This window comes from Mya arenaria, chromosome 3 (genome assembly GCF_026914265.1).
Source record: "Mya arenaria isolate MELC-2E11 chromosome 3, ASM2691426v1".
NCBI classification, from domain to species: Eukaryota; Metazoa; Mollusca; class Bivalvia; order Myida; family Myidae; genus Mya; species Mya arenaria.
In genome coordinates, this window is record NC_069124.1 from 7248457 (window position 1) to 7269249 (window position 20793).

Sequence of the window (20793 nt, forward strand, 5' to 3'; positions counted from 1 at the left end):
GATTTAGAAAATATTTACACCTCAACTTCCATTCCTTAAATGAACTGCCTTTCGGCAATTGCGTTCATCAATCGATGAACGCAACATCTTCGGATATGTTCGGATCGTAATTCATTGCATAACAATATACATGAAAGCCATTGACCTTGTTATTGGTTGTATTGTGTCAGCAAGTCCCGTAAAATATAGATCAACATTTTTAAAAGTGTTAGTTTATTATATTTTAAATATATTGGTACCAGAAGTGTTTCAATTTTACGTTTTAAAGTGATTTCAAGTGGTTGATCTTTTCCCGCGTTATTGTGACGTCATTTGAAAAAACTGTTTCCGGTTATAGTCGGGTCGTTCTATTTACCGAATGGGTAAGAACGGGTTACTGTAAGGTTTTCTTAAATGAAATGAAGTATTTTTTTAACAATTCTTGAATGAAATAATGAACTATTGGTGTAAATATAAGGAATGAATTGCGGGATTGATGTCATTATCGGGGATATGAACGCAATTGGGTTGGTCAAACTACGCGTGGAGTCCCTCGGACTCCACACACATTGACCAACCCAATTGCGTAATTACATCAACCCCGCAATTCATTCCTTAAAAAACATGCATCTATCTTTAATATAAGTTATACTTATATAAAACAGAGTTTTTTTGTTCTTATGAACACACACGTTTGTTGACATTCTTCTTATTAAATTTATATCCGTCTTTGACGACAACATCTGCTGAAAGTATGATACTTGTACGATATTCATCCTGATACGTTTACGTGATAATAACGTTACTCATTGGAATGCGTTTCTAGTTGTTCCGGCATTCCTGACACATGTATAATCAGCTGTTGAATTATTAACTCCATGTATTACCATGTAGACATACCTTGGTGAAACAAATGGTCATATAACACTTGTTTGGAGCGCCGAATTTGATCTGTGGGACGAAAGTGGCAATATCAACAGCCCACGTGACAAAATAACAAATCGATGCGGCATGCTGCGATGTTTGGGAACAAACAAGATCGTATTTATATAAGGTGAACATAAGTGGAAACTTGTGATTAACGGTGGAATTGCGTTGCTTAGAAAAGAAATTCAACTATAAATTTAGTTATGAACGCATGGAAACAGATGTTGTTCGTTCTTTATTTATTTATAGAATAACCTTTATTTCCAGCCAATGAAATTCACAATCGGCCTTCGATAAGTACCCTGCTTAATTGCAACTTAACAGGCATGGCGTCATGATCTGTGTATCCGTCTTTTTTTAAACACGTTATATTCTAATTTGGTTAGAGCATAATACGTACAATGTTAGTGACAAAGAAGGTCACGGCAGCTTCGCTCGCTTCGCCTTTCTCAAACATGAAGATTCTACGCAGTATAATATATCCCATATATTTTTATCATATGTTTATACGGTAAACATCGTTGATTTTCTTGTTAAATAAATTAATGATAATTAAGAAATCATTTGAAATGAAATCCCTGTTAATAATTTATCACATCCTTCCTTTATTATTGTGCTGATTTTTTTACAAATGAATTTATGATTGTGTAAATCTATGTTTATATTTTAGCATACCGAGAGATAGTGACTGCCTTTTTATTTACGTGGAATTATGTGAAATTTCAACAACTTGTATCGTTAAAGGTTCAAGGTTCAACTCATGTATTCAGACATCTGTACACATACGTCCTCCTCATTATATGGTATAAATTGGTATACAATATAAACATATATAAAACGATCATATGATAGTTGTGAAATAGAAAGTAGAAAGAAATAGTATCAATAAAAACACTGATTCTTACAGAAACAATGAGGATGGACCGAGCCAGACAAACCATGTAAGACCATGAAACACCATGTCATGTATATAAATACTACATTTATAATACAACCTACATTTATAGCCAATGAAAATGGAGATTAACAATAAATAAGAACCCGGATACCTTAAGGAAAACAGCATTTTTTGTTAAAATCTTAGTTAATCACTTTAAACGAATCTGATCATGTATTTTATAGTTTTAAATTTGATATCTCATAACTATATCGATTATATTGTATCCTAATTCAAATAAATGAATTTGTTTTGTTATAAAAAAATACTATTTAAACTAACCACATTCCCCTTACTTACTAATTATATTTGTTTTGTATAATGATAAACTCTAAACCTGTTGTGAAGCAGCCATTAACCCACATATTTATACCTGTGTTAACATATATATATATTGCGTTTTCACATGCTTTTACTTAAATGTAAACTGTGATATAATAAAAGAATATTGAGTTGAGTTGAGTACTAGGTTTAATCATTAAGAATTTCAACTTTCGCGGGTGTTTAAAGGTCCGCCTACTGCCACTCGTCCGATACACTCTCCGTGCGTCCGATTTTGCTTTGATAAGTCAATGATGTTGTATCTTAAAGATGCACTCTTACTCCCAACTAAGATTTACCACAACTTATACAATTTTTTTGATATACCAAAAATAATAAATAAATGTCGAAAACAATGGTTCTTATGAAGGAAACAGAGTTTAATTTAAAAGAAAGGTGCAGAAAACATGATATTTCTACCTTATGAAACTATAGTAGATCACAGTGAGTCTTTTAGCATTCACCAATCATTTAATATTTTTGGGGTTTAAGGTATTAAGAACAAGGTTACAATCTTTTTATCAGTAATAAAATATTTTCAATAAATGTATTGTGTATGTATTGTCTTTGAATAACAGTGTCACTTTAAGTCAGTTAGATAACCTGAATTAAAATATTATTTTTTAAGAAGTGCTCGTTCGCTACGCTTATTCCGCACGTTCTTAATGTTAAAGATTTTAACATAAATGTAACATATAACACTTAATGTAATAAAACTTATAGTTCGTGTCTTGCATGAGATCAATGAATTTCATCATACTAGTGATATGAGATATTGATATTGAAAGGATATAAACTTTTTACTATCACTTATAATTATCGATCAATCATATTGCAAACTAAACTTGGAACGAAAGTACTTGAAAAAATGTGAATCATAACACGATTTTTGCTTAATCACGAATTTGAGTATGACTGAAATAAATCAAATGATACCGGCATGGATTCTACTTACTTAGTCTTATCAAAGATATCTATCTTGTAGTTGTAATTGGATTGGCTTTTTGCACTAATCCTAAAGTCAGTTGTTCGATTACAGTCAGCAAATTTAGATCCTTGGCGCTGAACCATAAGAATGCCGATTGAATTAGAGCTGCAAGGAGATGCAATAATCTGGTGGTGGTGATGTTGTTGTTGTTGGTGATGATGTTGTTGTTATTTGTGGTGGGGTTGGTTATGGTGTTGTTGTTGGTGTTGTTGGTGGTGGAGATGTTGTTGTTGGTGGTGGTGATGTTGCTATTGTTGTTGGTGGTGTTGTTGGTTGTGTTGCTGTTGGCGATGTTGTTGGTGGCGGTGTTGTTGTTGCTGGTGTTGGTGTTGGTGGTGTTGTTGGTGATGTTGTTAATGGTGGAGGGGGTGGTGATCGTGGCGGCGGCGGCGGTGGCGGTTGCGACGATGATGATTTATTTTAAAGCATAACTTGATATAGATAAACTCTTTGTTAAGCTGTTAACTTATGTTACGAAACGGGTGTATTTAAACGTATGGATCTATAAATTATTTCGTACTTTAAAGTTGTGTACCAAATACACTGAGCAGTTAATTAGGCGTTATAAGGCACAGAATGCCGTCGTCGCCGGTAATTTACATATTATTACAGCCACGTGCGGGACTTATGTTAGCTCAACTACCTTCTTCAATGAAGATCTTGTATACTTTTTAAGCATTCATGAATGAAGATGTTTCAACGCAGCAACACTGCCTCCAAGCAGAGAACCGCAAAGAATTAACCTTAAAAAGCAAAGTAAATTACGAATTAATCTGACTTAAGATGTTTTTATATCCAGATATGTCGATTATTGAACTGAAGCTCGTGCGGGGAATAATTTTATGCCGGCGGGTTTTGCAGTTTAAATATCCGTATCTAATCGACTATTTGATCCCCTGCTATTTAAAATAACTTACGACATCTGTGATCAGCTATTTGTATTATGATATAGATATGATTCAAATATACAATATGTAGACACTAAAATAACCTTCTTGTATCCCTTTGATGTTTTTCGCCTTTAACGTGCACTAAGTTTGATTTAAAATCCCTGTATATACCTCTTTTTGAACGATGTTCTTGTATTGCCAAACCACATCCTTTCCATAAATACAATCACGCTTTTCATACGATGATTGCAAACCTTTGCCAGTGCCACGGACGCTCTAAAAGTTAGACCCATATTATCCAGAGGCATTTTGTTAAAATTACTTACTAAACTAGTAGTTCGGGATATACTTTGCACTGGTTGGTCTTTAAGGTTAGCCTCTAGAATATTGTTTGAAATTCCAAATCCAGATCTTGGACATTGTCTAAAACTTAGGTATATCAAGTGGCCAGCCTCAAACGTATAAGGCCCGGCTGAAAGATTACGCTGATAGAAGGTCACAGACATTCCTATAGCAGACACGCACGTTTAAAGAGTTGAGTCATATCGAATTTACATATTGTCTGAGACCAGAATTATGCAAATACGTTCTTCTCTTTAATGGTCATCTTGTTACATCTAACGCTTTTCTAGTCCAAAGAATAAAAGGCTTATTGACGTCTGGCGGACGGATGAGTCGGAGAAATATTGCCTGGTAAATAAAGAACACAATAGGCGTCCGTCTGCCTTTGGAGCGAATCAATTGCCAAGAACATTTTAGTCGTCCCAGAAGGGTCTTGTGTCCGAAAGCAGGTGAGATACGTTATTGGCTGTGTGTGATTCATCACTGACGCCTTATAGTGGAATGCATAATCTTGTCTTGAATTAATGCTGTATTGATAGAGAAATACAGGACGAATTACTCTTTATATTTAAAATCGTCGATGAGAAACATATACTTCAAACTAACCAATCAGTATCTAATATTAGATCCACGAGTATCCTGATTCCATTAATAAAAAGATAAGTATGATAATTGTTCATGAGTAAATAAACGAGATGTTAAATAATAATTCGACATGACCGTGCATGTGGCAGCCAAGTTTTCCGGTTGCCAAATTCACGAGAATCAACAGGGTATAATCTCTGTATGTTTTGATAATTGCCCTTTGCTTGAAATGTTATATTGAACGTTCAGTACATGTGTGGCCGTCAATGTTAGGATACGTTCAGTACATATGTGGCCGTCAATGTTAGGATGCGTTCAGTACATGTGTGGCCGTCAATGTTAGGATACGTTCAGTACATGTGTGACCGTCAATGTTAGGATACGTTCAGTACATGTGTGGCCGTCAATGTTAGGATACGTTCAGTACATGTGTGGCCGTCAATGTTAGGATACGTTCAGTATATGTGTGGCCGTGAATGTTAGGATACGTTCAGTACATGTGTGGCCGTGAATGTTAGGATACGTTCAGTACATGTGTGGCCGTGAATGTTAGGACACGTTCAGTACATGTGTGGCCGTGAATGTTAGGACACGTTCAGTACATGTGTGGCCGTCAATGTTAGGACACGTTCAGTACATGTGTGGCCGTCAATGTTAGGACACGTTCAGTACATGTGTGGCCGTCAATGTTAGGACACGTTCAGTACATGTGTGGCCGTCAATGTTAGGACACGTTCAGTACATGTGTGGTCGTGAATGTTAGGAGACGTTCAGTACATGTGTGGCCGTGAATGTTAAGATACGTTCAGTACATGTGTGGCCGTGAATGTTACGAACTCTGTCAACTTTTCATTGGCTCTCAATTGTATGAGATACTTCCTTAATCCTTCAGAAATTAAGCAAAATACCGAAATTGAAAATACCCATTAGTTAATAGGAAGGATCAACTGTAACTAAAATGATAACTTCCCTCTTCTGTTTAAAAAGAAGGCTGTATTTTCTCATACGAACAACTCAATTAGGTTAATAACGTGTAAATAAACATGTCCGTATCGTTCTGATCTGAGTCCAGACAGAGAGTGCACGAGAAATGACCACCACAAGGAGTTTAGCCTGAGCTCAAACGGTTATATGAGTTCAAGGCCAATTTATAGAGGAGTTGGCAACGTTTCCCTTTGTCTATTACAGCTAATAGAAAACTCATATTTTCTCAGATAGTGCATGGGTAATTTTTATTTGCCGTTATTCCAGTCAGTGTTTATCAAATTTTATTAGGAACTAAAGGTACAGTTTACGCTTCTAGCTCGTACAATAAACATTTACTGGGAAAACGTAAATACATCCAAGAGATGTGCCAGTGAAATTGAACAACAAATAGGCAGCTTGCAACAGAGGCTCTGGCTTTTTAGTACACAGCTCGTGCTTAAACGTAACCCCGGACCAGCTGTCTGAAGAAGTTCAAATCAAGTCTTAGACGCAATAGTTCATTTAATTACCATTTTCATCTGGGTATAGTACCAATTTGTAGAACTATGAGATAATATGCACCAGTAAATTGTAACCACGGCTCCCAGGTCCGGGGAATAGCGGGGACTTTGACTTTCGGTCCAGCCAATCCAGGTAAAATCCCCGCCCTGCGAGGACAAACTGCTGGTAAAAAACACACAGCCAAATTCCCCCGCACCCCGGGGACATCCTAGGTAAGGTCTATTACAATGTATATATTTAAAGCATACGTTTTCTGTTTCTTCATAGTGATGGTTATTTAAGATAACAGCTGATAAAGCCTTTTAAACAGATGATTATTTTTCAACTTGAAAAATAATATGAAAGATGGGGAATATTTATTGATCTGCACTGCACTGCCCATTTCCCGTTTTTTTTCGGCGCAAAATCAAAACCACCGCATTCACTCGGCACTGCGGTAAAAAACGGCCCATTTTCCCCGCTATCCCCCGGGCCAGGGGGCGTGGTTACAATTGACTGGTGAATAATTATAACATAAGTTCAAACATTCAGTATCTAAATTTTTACACGTACTTGAAATTTTAATTGTTTCCTGACTGGTTAAATTTTGCCCCGGCATGAACACATATCTAACATTGACAGTAAACAAGTTCGATTTTCTTGGCTACCTCTGAACCCTTTCCAGGAAGTGAATGATATAATGGTCCGAAAGCACCGAAGCATTTCGCTTAAGGAATGATCGTCATGAGACCGAATTGGGAATTCCAACATTTTGTTCATCTGTGTTTGTACAACTTCTGTAGTATGGGACTGGATTTGCATTGATGCATTGGCAAAGCTTCTTCGTAGGAAATAAAGTGTACGTTTCTTTTTTGGCGCTCATTTAAAACAGCAATATTTTGCAACACATTTAGCATGCCTAACATGCCTATAATTTTAATTTGATAAATATCCCAAATACTTGAGGCAAACAACTGATGATAACAACTAAGAGTATACAATGTTCATGTTGTACAGGAACTTATGAGAACTTCAGATAAACGTGTTGATTTGTTGACAACTTCATAAGAACAATGACGTTTCATGAAGTCAAGGCTGTTAAAAAATCATCGCCTGCACACAAATCACATACTGCGGTCAATGGCGTGTACCGTATTACCTTGTCCAGTGAAAAATAGAATACAATTAAACATCCAGATACAACGTACGGCGCACAAGGAAATTTTTAAAATTAGTTTGTAGTACTGAGATGATGAAAATAAATTTGTGGGTGATTTTACTTTAAAAAACAACAACAAAAAAACGGAATAAAGTTACATGCATAAAGTTGTTTCAACAACATAGCAATATTTCAAGCTTATTTAGTTTCTGACATTTATTTAATATGCATATTAGGATGAATTATGAAAACGCACCAATCAAGAAACTTCAAACAAGGGCAAGCCATTATCACTTTAAGTCTTTTTTTTACCTCTATTTTAATGCAAATTTCCATTGAAATGCCTCTGAATTATGTCAAATCAACCGAACTTGGTTTACTGGTCAACATGATTCTAATTGAAGTATAAACTTTGTGACATCTTTAAACCGTATCATTGCCTATGGAACATAGTACATGGTGTTGTTATCATCGCAGATTCCCGTAGTCTGGTTGCAATGTTGGTTGGTGTAACAGCACGTGTATGAACTGTAGGGACTGTACTCGCAACAATCCTCGTCCTCGGGGCAGGGCTGGTCTTGACAAGTCAGAGACGTCGGTGGTGGGAAGTAGGGGTCATAGCTGCAGTACTTCCCCTCACACCGGGTGCCTGGCCGGATCGCCGCCACCAAGAGGTCAAGAACGGACGTCTGAGGGATCGGGGAGCCATAGGTAAAGGGGCCGCGCCAGTCAGGGGAGAAAACGGGGCCTGATGTGTTATAGAAGGGAGGCCCATCCTTAAACGTTACATTGCACTTAGAGAAATGTTCGACATCACAGAGGTTGTATTTAATATTGGATTCGATTTGTAAATTTAGCCAAGTCACGAGATACTCTTTTTTTATTGGATCGTCCAACACGTCAATAAAGTAGCGTAGATTTCTCGCGAACAACCCTTTATACATTAAGGCGTCTTCATCGCAATCTGGATGGCAATATTCAACAAGAATGCCGTTTTCATTACAGCGGTGTTCAAAGATTGCTATTGCAACTTTAAAAGCTAAATCCAGCAATTGAGTTTTATTTGTAACCATGTACATTTCAGTGAGGGCACCAATCATAACACCAGAGTTGTAAGTAGGTCCGTATAGATCCGCTGCCGTACAGTTAAATGTCGCGCCGTCACTAACGAGGTAAGTTGTCGTATTAATCAGACCATTGTGCATAATATAGTTAAACAGCTGGTTCATATTCTTTTCATACTTGGTGTCATTGGTGATTTTAAACAATCTCGCAGACAGCTGCAGCATTTGAGCATTTGTGATGGTCTGCTTGGAGACCATGGTTGTATCAAACCAGAACCCCCCATCACATGTTCCGCTCTTGTCCCAGCCCATCGACCAGATCCAGTTATAAATCTCCACAGCATTACTAAGAAATATTTGGTCACCGAACACTTCATGAATCTTTGTATAGGACAACCCATACCATCCCATATCGTCAAACGAGGGGTAAGGGCCGTACGCTTCTAGAAGGCTGTAGAGGTCACGTTCGCTGCCTTTGATCACATTGACGTAACGTTTGTGGGTGCCTCCAGTGTACTTGATGAAATTAGTGAACGTTTCCAAGACAGCGCCGTCCTGCCAAAAGCCGTCATAGCCATTCCAAACCTGCCATAATATGTACAAAGTAAATAGATATGTACATGCAACATAGTTGTCAAACCCTTTTAATAAAAGGTCCATGCATATTTGAAAACAGAAGAAGAATAACCGTCGCCGTTTTCCAATGAGAGACCATCTTCTATCCTGTATACAATTATGGCTTAATTTGAAGAATTTGAGTACTTTTTTAAATTTTATCATAAAGGCTGCAATATCAATATTATTTATGATTTTAGAAAGAAAACAAAGAATATATAGGAAAATACTTGATAACTGAAGAGACCGGCTATCGGTGAAGGCCACCAGTTGGCTTGATGCGCAAACTGTGTGCGGCACGCCCAAAACGCGGCTGTGTCATTCCCGTACATTTCCGGTGAACACACCATGCCTACGGTTTCGTTGGGAACTGGCCCGGTTATTGCGGTGTGGTCTCTTCCTGCGCTTGGAAGTCCGTTCAACAACGCGTAAATACAGACCGCGAGTGAAAGAGTGATGAAATGCTTGGAACTTCTAAAATGCACGTTGATAGTTTTTAAGTACGCCATGTTTCATGTATTTAACACATGTATCAACGAACGGCTATTTACATTTTCCTCAACACATGATTTGAAAAATGGGTAACAATCTCGAACAATATACAGGCATATCGGAATACGTATCGAATTGATTTCATTGTGTATAAGATAAAATGTTATCTCATAGTGTTCCAATTATACGTGATTTGTCCGTCTGTCCGTAAAGTGATATACACCATATCGGTCGGGTCACATGGGGTGGTTCACCTTGATAAATGTTATCATAATAAAACAAATACATAGTATACTCATAACACTACGTAAAGATTGCAACCTCCAAACCGTGTCTCAATATATTCAGGTAGAATTAACTATACAGAAAGTAAAACTTGAATTTGACAAAAGCTTTCATACGCATACACAATTATGCCTTTGTCGCTGAACCTCAATGATATAAAAAGTAGAGAAAAAAAAAACTACTTTACATATCAGGAATTCCACCCATACCCGAGGTGTGAGACATAAAAGACCTACTGGCTATGTTCCTCGGTTCAACCACTTGTAACACAAGTCCTTACTCACATACCTATCACGTAAACACGCCGCTAGTCAAATTGGTTCCTGTATTTACCTTGTCAGTTATGGCGGTTCGCATGTTCCCCGTGCAGTAAAATGGCAAGTTACACGTACATTATCATCTAACTCAATTAAGCTCCGGGAACACCTGGGGATATTTGCTCTTTGGCCTCTGACTTGAACATGCACGAGTTTTCTGGACAACTGTCATGTACAATTAGTTCATCAGAAACGTTAACGGTTCTTAGCAAGATTTGTGGTCAGATGTTTTTATCAATTGCAAAGACGTATGTGTCGGGTGTCTCGTCATGAGCTTCATGTAGAAAACTGAGTAAGATAACATGGCTAACTATATTACTTTAAAGGTTCTGAAAACTGATAAATCCACATATCTATAAAACCAATTAAGTCCAATCTTACAACTCTTACAAAACAAACAATGTATGAAACAACACTACCCAATAATGCTAAGCACAGCAGCAGTAGTTGTAATTATAAATGCAACAATACTACCAAATAGTGTCCAGCTCAATGTCACCAGTTGTTTTCACTTATACACCAACACTTCCCAATAGTGACTAACACTACAGCATCACTAGTTGTTATCACATATAAAACAACACTACTCAATAGTGCCAAACACAGCGTGACTAGTTGTTATCACATATAAAACCACACTACTCAATAGTGCCAAACACAACATCACTAGTTGCCAACACAAATTCCAGCAGTCTGATTGCAGTGCTGGTTGGTATAGCAGCACGTGTATGACGTGTAGGGGCTGTACTCGCAACAATCCTCCCCCTCAGGACAGGGCCTACTCCCACACGTGAGGGGTTGGGGTGCCGGGTAGTACGGGTCATAGTTGCAGTATTTACCAGTGCAATTGGTGCCCGGACGGATGGCGGCTATCATGAGGTCAAGGACGGAGGTTTGTTGCATTGGGGCCCCGTAGGTGAACGGGCCTCGCCAATCTGGTGAAAACACGGGCCCGGATTTGTTATAATAAGCTGGCCCGTCTTTGTAACTAATGTTGCATTTTGTTAAAGGATTGAGGTCGCATATATTGTGTTCAATATTGGATTTGACCTGAAGGTCGAGCCAGTTTAGCAAGTAGTCTTCTCTAATAGGATCATCAAGAACATCGATGAGGTATCTTACATTTCGTGCAAAGATTCCTTTGTACATTAAAGCGTCGTCGTTGCAATTCGGGTTACAGTATTCCACCAAGATGCCATTTTCATTGCAATAGTGTTCGAGAATTCCAATCGCAATTTTATATCCAAGGTCATTGTAAGAAGTAAATCCAGTCGCCTTGTACATGGCCGCCATTGCGCCGATCATAACGCCAGAGTTGTAAGTAGGTCCGTAGACATCTGCAGCAGTGCAGTTCGCTGTCGCTCCATCAGATACTAAATAAGATGAATTGTTAATAAGGTCGTTATAAACAATAAACTCATAAATCTGGTGCATCTTCTTCCCATAGTCAGTGTTATTTGTCATCCTGTATAGCTTTGCACTAAGTTGTAGCAATTGTGCATTGGTGATGGTCTGCTTGGAATCGAACCTGTTATCAAACCAGAATCCACCACTGCAATTACCGCTCGTGTCCCAGCCCGTGCGCCAACACCAATCAAATATGTCCTCGGCATCTTGGAGAAACTGTGGATCCCCGAGAACCTCATGTATCCGCGCGAAGGCGAGTCCGTACCACCCCATGTCGTCAAAGGAGGGGTAGGGCCCGTAGGCCTCTAACAGGCTGTAAAGGTTCCGCTCCCCACCTTTGATCACGCTCGTGTAGCGAGTGTGGGTAGCGTTTGTATTTGCCAGGAAGTTGACGAATGTTTCCAGGACAGCGCCGTTCTGCCAGAAACCGTCGTAGCCGTTCCAGATCTACAGAACAAGTCACAATTTTATTTTGATATTCAAACATAGTTAGAGTAAGTGTTACAATTTTACTATAGCTTTAAAAAGGCATTAACAAAGATCCAAAATATGTTTTTTAACTGAGTCAAGGTTTGTTTGCATGAACATGTGCGTATAGATGTTTGCATCTCGTTCTGAAGGTTCAGAGGTGTAACGTCCTCGAACTCCTTCACGTGCAAAAACGTAACGCTATGACTTGCATTCGCGGTTATTGCAAATAAAATACAGACCTTTGAAGATCTAAATAAAGACATAATGTTGCTTTAATTGCATACCTCGTAACTGAAAAGCCCGGCTATAGGGGACGGGAACCAGTTGGCCTGATGTGCAAACTGTATGCGGCAAGCCCAGTACGCAGCTGTGTCGTTCCCGTACATTTCCGGTGAACACACTGACGTGTCCGTATCCGCGTCTGTCCATACCGATAGCAAAAGCGCCCAAACAGCCGCGGTCCAGCACAGTGAGGTCAGGACAATTCGTAAACACAACATTTTGCACACAGTGTTAATATATCCCGTGTTACAATTAATTGCTACAATGAATATTAAATCAATGTTGTTGTTTTTTATATTTATTTATTAAATTATAATTAGTGAAGATTGGCTATATATTAGATTGTTATGTCCAGATACATCTTAAATTATTTTCCAATTGTTATCATCAAGATGTATCGGTCGAGGGGTCGACACTATCTATAAGAGATTGGAATTATCTCAATAAACTTTAAATTTCAATTTTCAAAATCGACCGAAAAGTTCAGTTTGTGTGTCATTGTTTTTGTTTTAATGTGGTAAAATGGTGGAAATTAGTTTTTGAACCAATGTGATCGAAGTATTTGTTAAAACTAATTGACTTTTTCATTCCATATCGATCGACGTTTTACATGCTTTACTTGGCTGAATCGCCAGTTTAGCCGTTTACATTTAAATTGAAACGTAAGCGCTTCACGCGGATATTTGCCATACTGCGGTCATGGTATCATGCGGATATTTGCCATACTGCGTCCATGGTATCACGCGGATATTTGCCATACTGCGGTCATGGTATCACGCGGATATTTTCCATACTGCGGTCATTTGCCATACTGCGGTCATGGTATTATGCGGATATTTGCCATACTGCGGTCATGGTATTATGCGGATATTTGCCATACTGCGTCCATGGTATCACGCGGATATTTGTCATACTGCGGTCATGGTATCACGCGGATATTTGCCATACTGCGGTCATGGTATCACGCGGATATTTTCCATACTGCGGTCATGCGGTCATGATATAATGCGGATTTTTGTCATACTGCGGTCATGGTATCACGCATATATTTGCCATACTGCGGTCATGGTACCACGCGGATAATTGCCATACTGCGGTCATGATACAATACGGATTTATGCCATACTGCGGTCATGGTATCATGCGGATATTTGCCATACTTCGGTCATGGTATCATGCAGATTTATGCCACACTGCGGTTATGGTATCACGCGGATATTTGCCATACTGCGGTCATGGTACCACGCGGATATTTGCCATACTGCGGTCATGGTATTATGCGGATTTATGCCATACTGCGGCCATGGTATCATGCGGATTTATACCATACTGCGGTAATGGTATAACGCGGATTTATACCGTACTGCGGTCATGGTATCACGCGGATTTATACCATACTGCGGTCACTGTATCATGCGAATTTATACCATACTGCAGTCATGGTATCACCCGGATATTTACCACACTGGGGTCATGGTATCATGCGGATTTATGCCATACTGCGGCCATGGTATCATGCGGATTTATGCCATCTGCGGTAATGGTGTCATGCGGATTTATGCCATACTACGGTCATGGTATCACGCAGATATTTGCCATAATGCGATCATGGTATCACGCGGATATTTGCCATAATGCGATCATGTTTCACGCGGATATTTGCCATAATGCGATCATGGTATCATGCGGATATTTGCCATAGTGCGGTCATGGTATCACGCGGATATTTGCCATACTGCGGCCATGGTATCATGCGGATTTATGCCATACTGCGGTAATGGTATCACGCGGATATTTGCCATACTGCGGCCATGGTGTCATGCGGATTTATGCCATACTGCGGTCATGGTATCACGCGGATATTTGCCATAACGCGATCATGGTATCACGCGGATATTTGCCATTATGCGATCATGGTATAACGCGGATATTTGCCATAGTGCGATCATGGTTTCACGCGGATATTTGCCATAATGCGATCATGGTATCACGCGGATATTTGCCATAGTGCGATCATGGTATCTGGTATCACGCGGATATTTGCCATACTGTTATTCTTCCTAGATTATACTGCATTTAAAACGCAAAATGCGTATTGTTGTAAAACTCATATTTTACACCATGCATGAACCACCCAAATATTTTTAAATGAGAATGTACCATCCGATAATTCGGTGTTTCTTCGAAAAAATATTTGTAAATAAAACAACTCAATTTCAGCAAACTTTAAAATCGTTGCAAACATAAAATCTGTAAGGCGATACCTTTAAGGTCACATAGACCTTCGTCAGTTCACAAAACAGTAAATAAAGTAAAAATAATAATCTTTGGACTCATAAGACTGGTGTTGAAATAAAGATACACGTATTTGTCTTTCAGAAGAATATACGATACAGTTTGCAAACAAAAATGGTAAAGTGGCTGCCTTTCAGTCGTTGAAATGGTAAGTAAAAAAAAGACGTCTAGACATTAGACAAATTTACATACAATTTTCTTCCAGAAACCATTATGCCTGCAGTCCTGAATTAAACACAAACAGCGTAGAAACATACTTGGATTTTGGACGTTTTGTGATGTATTGTTGGAGTTAAGGCCAGAACAGATACCTACACAGACAAAATAATGCAAGTACATGACAGGACTAAGAGGCGTTGTTGATAAGATGTTTTGTGCATGGTTATCTGCTGCATATATGCTGTCCAATGCGTTGGTGGTCAGTTGATGCATTTTTAATGGCAATCACTAATGACCACCGCCAGCCCACTCAACCTGCGACGGTCATTCAGCTTGGACATTGTGACGTTCACCTGGCGAGTTCACCTTTCAGACATTTATAAACCAGACAGTCTCCTATTCATTAAATTAAAACGTAGTTGTAGGTGTTCATTTTCTTTTATACAATTTCGTACGCTCACTTTGATCCGAATTCGAAACTAATGGGATAAATCCGAAACTAAAATCATCAATTGCGTAACTGCGCACTGAGAAAGCATGCTAATGACTTCGGATTAAAGGCTAGCCCTGCATGATTCAAAAACCTCTCCACTCTCGTCACTTCATCACCACTGTGTCAGTATGACTTGGTCAGGTTTTGAGTCACCAACATGGACAATGAGTGGATCAACATCACAGGTTTGGTGTTAAATATGTGGGCTTTTTTGAAAAAAAAAATCCGCAAATATTTCTCCCTGGTGATACAAGTGCTTGAACTAGCGTACGTGAGAACACTTAATGGCTCCGAACGACTATATGGACACCTTTTGAAACACACTTCCTTGAAATTAAATTGCAACGACGAGGCTGGTTTGTACTCGCTATACCGTTCGATGATTAAAAATATTTGAGTTCAAGTGTGACAAAATGATTCAATGTTTATAATCATGTTCATATTGTAGGATTGTTAGTAACATTACTGTCAATTACCGTTTGTCATAACTTTTGTTCTACTTTCAACCTGGACTTACAGAAGTCGCTATGCCCTTCCTGTTATGACTATTGGCGTTGTTTGGTATTTTTCTTTTCAGTCAGTTGTTTTGACAATTGCGCGTGCGCTTAACGGAAAAAGTCAAAACAAGGGAGAAACAACGTAAACAGTAAAATCAGTCTTTGCCAAAACTGAAGCATGTGGCTTGACCTTACAACATTTGAACAAAAAACATTTCAATTTGCAAGATGACATTTGCTACACGTGCAAACGGGCAATCTACTCCAATTTAGCTGTAAGCAAATACTAGTAAGTATTTTCCCGGAATTTTGGTAATATGTTACACGTTTGTGGATGCCGTTAATGAAAACACGACTTGAAGTCTACTTAGTCCAAAATGGAATTTACGTTGAACATGCCCCCCGTATATCTTGAAAGACATTTGTAGGATGGTCCGCATTGCTAAGACTGACACATAATTTGGCCTTACCAGTAAATAAGCAATATGAGAAAATTTAACAGTTAATGAAAGACATTAATTTTCGTGGATAAAGACCATTCTTAATCGCCAACAACGTTACTTCCTTTCCCATTAAGAAAAGAAACGCACACAGCAATACAGAAGGAAAGTCATCAGGCAGCATGGTTGTATCAGCTTGCATTTGTAAGAAATGTCAAACGTCGTCCGTAAATAAGAGTTCCTACTGTGAAAAAAGGTACTAAGAGCCGAAACAACAGCCAGTCAATTACTTCTCTGGTTCATCGACACCATTTTATTTTTCTAGCCGAACATAAAACAAATAAGCAACGCGTGAAGCCTGCTTAACATGAATTGTTTTATTCCGTAGCTACTTAACACATTTATGTTTGATTTACGGGCGACTGGCATTTTCCGTGATCTCTCCGAACAAGACGTTGTGTGTTAGTTTTTTATCGGAGTTTGTGGTAAAGTCTGAAATCCCGCAGGAAAGTCGTAAAGACAAGAACCACATCGTGTCTATAATGTCTTCAGATGGCGATAGCAACAGGTTTCATTACGTATGTGGTCTATATATCGGTCAGAGTGGGTTCAGATATCAATGCAGCTTCGCAAAAACATTACCAAACCTTTTATTCTTCGATAATCGGTAGATAAAGACCGAACACATTTTCATGCAAAACTACATTATTCCACTGCACTTGATATTTTTCGTATTGCTTCTAACAATTTATTTGCGTTACCTGTGAATATTTACAAAGACATACATTGCGAATGAGTGGTTACTGTCATCCATTTTGCTAGTCTGCTCAAAAGTATCACCCCTTGTTCAGTAAAAAGCACAGTATCACTTATACATTTTCTTGCTAAAAAGTGACTTGCATTGAACGCTTTTATTTGTGCATCTCCAGCCTATAATACAATGTCAACTATCGGTGTATTTGTGTATCTCCAGCCTATAATACAATGTCAACTATCGGTGTATTTGTGTATCTCCAGCCTATAATACAATGTCAACTATCGGTGTATTTGTGTATCTCCAGCCTATAATACAATGTCAACTATCGGTGTATTTGTGTATCTCCAGCCTATAATACAATGTCAACTATCGGTGTATTTGTGTATCTCCAGCCTATAATACAATGTCAACTATCGGTGTATTTGTGTATCACCAGCCTATAATACAATGTCAACTATCGGTGCTAGAGCCAAACAAATACGAAGGCCCAGTATAAAACGTAACAAACACTTTAACGAGACACAGACTATACAAAACAACACAGGCTGAAAGTACCATTCTTAATACAATTTGTTTCGCTTCTGTAATCCCCATCTACGAAAGGAAAGAAATTCGTAACAATATATGTTCATAAATTATTTGTTTTGAAATGCCCAAATGGCTGTGTATATAAAAAGGGAAATTTGTCGGCAGAAGAATTTGAACTACTGTGGGGCTTCACTCGCGGGAACCATGTGCATTACACCACGGTACACCGTAACTCTGAGAGGCATAACGCCACGGTACACCGTAACTCTGAAAGGCATAACACCACGGTACACCTTAACTCTAAAAGGCATAACACCACGGTACACTAACTCTGACAGACTTCATGCAGGGACCATGTGCATAACACCACGGTACACTGTAACTCTAAGAGGCTTCATGCAGGGGACCATGTGCATAACACCACGGTACACTAACTCTGACAGGCTTCATGCGGGGACCATGTGCATAACACCACGGTACACCGTAACTCTGAGAGGTTTTATGCAGAGACCATGTGCATTCCTCCACGGTACACTGTAACTCTGAGAGGCTTCATGCGGGGACCATGTGCATAACATCACGGTACACTGTAACTCTGACAGGCTTCATGCGGGAACCATGTGCATAACATCACGGTACACTGTAACTCTGAGAGGCTTCATGCGGGGACCATGTGCATAACACCACGGTACACCGTAACTCTGAAAGGCATAACACCACGGTACACTGTAACTCTGAGAGGCTTCATGCGGGAACCATGTGCATAACATCACGGTACACTGTAACTCTGAGAGGCTTCATGCGGGAACCATGTGCATAACACCACGGTACACTAACTCTGACAGGCTTCATGCGGGAACCATGTGCATAACACCACGGTACACTGTAACTCTGAAAGGCATAACACCACGGTACACTGTAACTCTGACAGGCTTCATGCGGGAACCATGTGCATAACACCACGGTACACCGTAACTCTGAGAGGCTTCATGCGGGAACCATGTGCATTCCTCCACGGTACACCGTAACTCTGAGAGGCTTCATGCGGGAACCATGTGCATAACACCACGGTACACCGTAACTCTGAGAGGCTTCATGCGGGAACCATGTGCATAACGCCACGGTACACCGTAACTCTGAGAGGCTTCATGCGGGAACCATGTGCATAACGCCACGGTACACCGTAACTCTGAAAGGCATAACACCACGGTACACTAACTCTGACAGGCTTCATGCGGGGACCATGTGCATAACATCACAGTACACTGTAACTCTGAGAGGCTTCATGCGGGGACCATGTGCATTACACCACGGTACAATAACATTGAGAGGCTTCATGCGGGGACCATGTGCATAACACCACGGTACACTGTAACTCTGAGAGGCTTCATGCGGGGACCATGTGCATAACGCCACGGTACACCGTAACTCTGAAAGGCATAACACCACGGTACACTAACTCTGACAGGCTTCATGCGGGGACCATGTGCATAACACCACGGTACACCGTAACTCTGAAAGGCATAACACCACGGTACACTGTAACTCTGAGAGGCTTCATGCGGGGACCATGTGCATAACACCACGGTACACCGTAACTCTGAGAGGCTTCATGCGGGGACCATGTGCATTACACCACGGTACACAGTAACTCTTGAGAGGCTTTATGGGCAAACCATGTGCATTGTACCACGGTACACTGTAGCTCTGAGAGACTTCACGCGGGCACTGGGTGCATTACACCACGTTATACTCTAACTCTGAGAGACTTCACGCGAGAATCATGTGCATAACACCACGGTACACCGTAACTCTGAGAGGCTTCATGCGGGAACCATGTGCATAACGCCACGGTACACCGTAACTCTGAGAGGCTTCATGCGGGAACCATGTGCATAACGCCACGGTACACCGTAACTCTGAGAGGCTTCATGCGGGAACCATGTGCATAACGCCACGGTACACCGTAACTCTGAGAGGCTTCATGCGGGAACCATGTGCATAACGCCACGGTACACCGTAACTCTGAAAGGCATAACACCACGGTACACTAACTCTGACAGGCTTCATGCGGGGACCATGTGCATAACATCACAGTACACTGTAACTCTGAGAGGCTTCATGCGGGGACCATGTGCATTACACCACGGTACAATAACATTGAGAGGCTTCATGCGGGAACCATGTGCATAACGCCACGGTACACCGTAACTCTGAGAGGCTTCATGCGGGAACCATGTGCATAACGCCACGGTACACCGTAACTCTGAAAGGCATAACACCACGGTACACTAACTCTGACAGGCTTCATGCGGGGACCATGTGCATAACACCACGGTACACCGTAACTCTGAAAGGCATAACACCACGGTACACTGTAACTCTGACAGGCTTCATGCGGGGACCATGTGCATAACATCACAGTACACTGTAACTCTGAGAGGCTTCATGCGGGGACCATGTGCATTACACCACGGTACAATAACATTGAGAGGCTTCATGCGGGGACCATGTGCATAACACCACGGTACACTGTAACTCTGAGAGGCTTCATGCGGGGACCATGTGAATTACACCACGGTACACTGTAACTCTGAGAGGCTTCATGGGCAAACCATTTGCATTGTACCACGGTACACTGTAACTCTGAGAGGCTTCATGCGGGGACCATGTGCAAAACACCACGGTACACCGTAACTCTGAAAGGCATAACACCACGGTACACTGTAACTCTGAGAGGCTTCATGCGGGGACCATGTGCATAACACCACGGTACACCGTAACTCTGAGAGGCTTCATGCGGGGACCATGTGCATTACACCACGGTACACAGTAACTCTTGAGAGGCTTTATGGGCAAACCATGTGCATTGTACCACGGTACACTGTAGCTCTGAGAGACTTCACGCGGGCACTGGGTGCATTACACCACGTTATACTCTAACTCTGAGAGACTTCACGCGAGAATCATGTGCATAACACCACGGTACACTGTAACTCTGAGAGTCTTCATGCGGGGACCATGTGCATAACACCACGGTACACTGTAACTCTGAGAGGCTTCATGCGGGGACCATGTGCATAACACCACGGTAAA

The 20793-nt window shown here is 40.3% G+C and overlaps 2 protein-coding genes across 2 annotated transcripts; both read right to left on the reverse strand.

Moving 5' to 3' along the window:
* Positions 1 to 7811: 7811 nt before the first annotated feature.
* Positions 7812 to 9839, reverse strand: LOC128229290 (uncharacterized). The gene is made up of 2 exons (XM_052941124.1): positions 9505 to 9839; positions 7812 to 9244 (listed from the first exon to the last, which is right to left on the reverse strand). The coding sequence occupies exons 1-2, from the start codon at positions 9781 to 9783 to the stop codon at positions 8036 to 8038; spliced, it is 1488 nt and encodes a 495-aa protein (XP_052797084.1). The 5' UTR covers positions 9784 to 9839; the 3' UTR covers positions 7812 to 8035.
* Positions 9840 to 10681: 842 nt separating this feature from the next.
* On the reverse strand, positions 10682 to 12818 carry LOC128229176 (uncharacterized). The gene is made up of 2 exons (XM_052940902.1): positions 12531 to 12818; positions 10682 to 12222 (listed from the first exon to the last, which is right to left on the reverse strand). Exons 1-2 carry the CDS (start codon positions 12744 to 12746, stop codon positions 11035 to 11037), a joined length of 1404 nt encoding a protein of 467 aa, XP_052796862.1. The 5' UTR covers positions 12747 to 12818; the 3' UTR covers positions 10682 to 11034.
* Positions 12819 to 20793: the final 7975 nt, after the last annotated feature.

Bases quoted from the DNA above. Each gene is read 5' to 3' on its own strand.
- LOC128229290 (XM_052941124.1), bottom strand. From the start codon at position 9,783: ATGGCGTACTTAAAAACTATCAACGTGCATTTTAGAAGTTCCAAGCAT. The intron at 9,245-9,504 runs GTATTTTCCTAT...ATATTATGGCAG, and splicing joins CCGGTCTCTTCAGTTATCAA to GTTTGGAATGGCTATGACGG.
- LOC128229176 (XM_052940902.1), bottom strand. From the start codon at position 12,746: ATGTTGTGTTTACGAATTGTCCTGACCTCACTGTGCTGGACCGCGGCT. The intron at 12,223-12,530 runs GTATGCAATTAA...CTTGTTCTGTAG, and splicing joins CCGGGCTTTTCAGTTACGAG to ATCTGGAACGGCTACGACGG.